Source organism: Buceros rhinoceros, unplaced genomic scaffold, assembly GCF_000710305.1.
Source record: "Buceros rhinoceros silvestris isolate BGI_N320 unplaced genomic scaffold, ASM71030v1 scaffold28233, whole genome shotgun sequence".
In the NCBI taxonomy this organism is placed as follows: Eukaryota; Metazoa; Chordata; class Aves; order Bucerotiformes; family Bucerotidae; genus Buceros; species Buceros rhinoceros.
Window position 1 is genome coordinate 1 of NW_010403444.1, and position 1,408 is coordinate 1,408.

General features: G+C 60.7%; 1 protein-coding gene across 1 annotated transcript in view; it reads left to right on the forward strand.

The window, feature by feature from the left end:
* Positions 1–5: 5 nt before the first annotated feature.
* ACOT7 (acyl-CoA thioesterase 7) overlaps positions 6–1,408 on the forward strand; it is a gene marked incomplete at both ends in the record, with an annotated part of 3,415 nt that continues 2,012 nt past the window's right edge. The window contains 3 exons of the mRNA XM_010133028.1: positions 6–81; positions 571–662; positions 796–907. Of these exons, the coding sequence (XP_010131330.1) occupies positions 6–81; positions 571–662; positions 796–907 (280 nt within the window). The remainder of the gene's footprint in view (positions 82–570; positions 663–795; positions 908–1,408) is intronic.

Consider the following 1,408-nt stretch of genomic DNA (forward strand, 5'->3'; position numbering starts at 1 on the left):
ACGTCAGTGCCGAGATCACCTACACCTCGCGGCACTCTGTGGAGGTCCAGGTCAACGTCATGTCTGAAAACATTTTAACAGGTGGGTGGCTGCCGGTGGCTCCGTCCTAAAACGCCGGGAAGAGCTGTGATAACCTGAGAGCTCGCGGTGGTGACCCCGTCTTCCGCCCACCATCACTGGCGGCACCGGGCAGAGGGAGGAGGATGTTGGGGCAGCTGGAGGGTTGGCACTGGTAGGGGGAGCCCAGCAGGTTCCCGGGGGATTATGGCTCCATCGACAGTTTTTGGTGAAGAACAGGAAAATCCTGCTTGCTCCTCCTGCCTAACTTGCTGCCCAGGGCTGCCTTTGGCCTGAAAAATGCCCGTTTCCTGCTGTTGCTGTGGTGAATGGTTCAGCTTGCCAGACACCTTCCCACAAGCACATTACCACATCTGCTTGAGCCAAAGCCCAGCAGGGCAGGCGGCTGCCCAGTGTGGGTGGCATCGCCGGTGCGTGATCAGCCCCAGCACGGGTGGCAGACAAAGTGCTGCTGGCATCGGCGCAGTCACCCTTGGCCCCCCTCTCCTCCAGGGGCGAAGAAGGTGACGAACAAGGCAACGCTGTGGTATGTGCCACTGTCCCTGAAGAACGTGAACAAGGTCCTTGAGGTTCCTCCCATCCAGGTAGGAGCTGGCTTTGCTGCCCGCACACTGGAGCTCACCCTCTCCAGGGGAACGGCGCTAACCTGGCCCCATCGGCACCCCCGTCTGTGCCGGTGGCTTTGCCGACCCCGTTCATGCCCACCTTTCCTTCCAGTATGCAAGAAAGGAGCAGGAGGACGAGGGGAAGAAGCGTTATGAGGAGCAAAAGCTAGATCGGCTGGAAACTAAGCAGAGAAATGACTTGATCTTCCCCATCATTAACCCAGGTAACGCAGGTGGCGCGCGGCCCGTGGAAATGTCCCAGCAGCGCTGGGAGGCTGAACTGGTTGCTGAGGCGACTCCAGCCATCCCTGGGCACCGGTGGCTGCGAGGGCAGCTCTGAAACACTGCGTCAGGGACGGGGTTTTGGAGCTGTGTGAGCGGAGCGGGAGTCAGGCGAGGCTGGAGGGTGGGCTGTCCTCTGCCAGAATAGGGTTCCTGCCACCGCACCCACACCCCCCCCGCGCTCCTGGGCAGCAGGAACTGGTTTTGCTCAGCACAGGGTAAACACAAGTGCTGGGCGAGGGGTTTGCACGCTCTGCAGCTGCAGCTCCTCTCTGGAAGTCCATTTGTAGCACGAAGTTCATTGGCTGGTGTTTGAAGGGGAGGATGGGCTATGGGGAGGGGATGGGGGTCACGGTCTCCCCGTGGGATTGCTGGGGATCCCTTTCCTACCAAAAGCTGTGCCCCGGCTTCTGGAAACACGGTGGCAGCTCTGACAGGGCGCC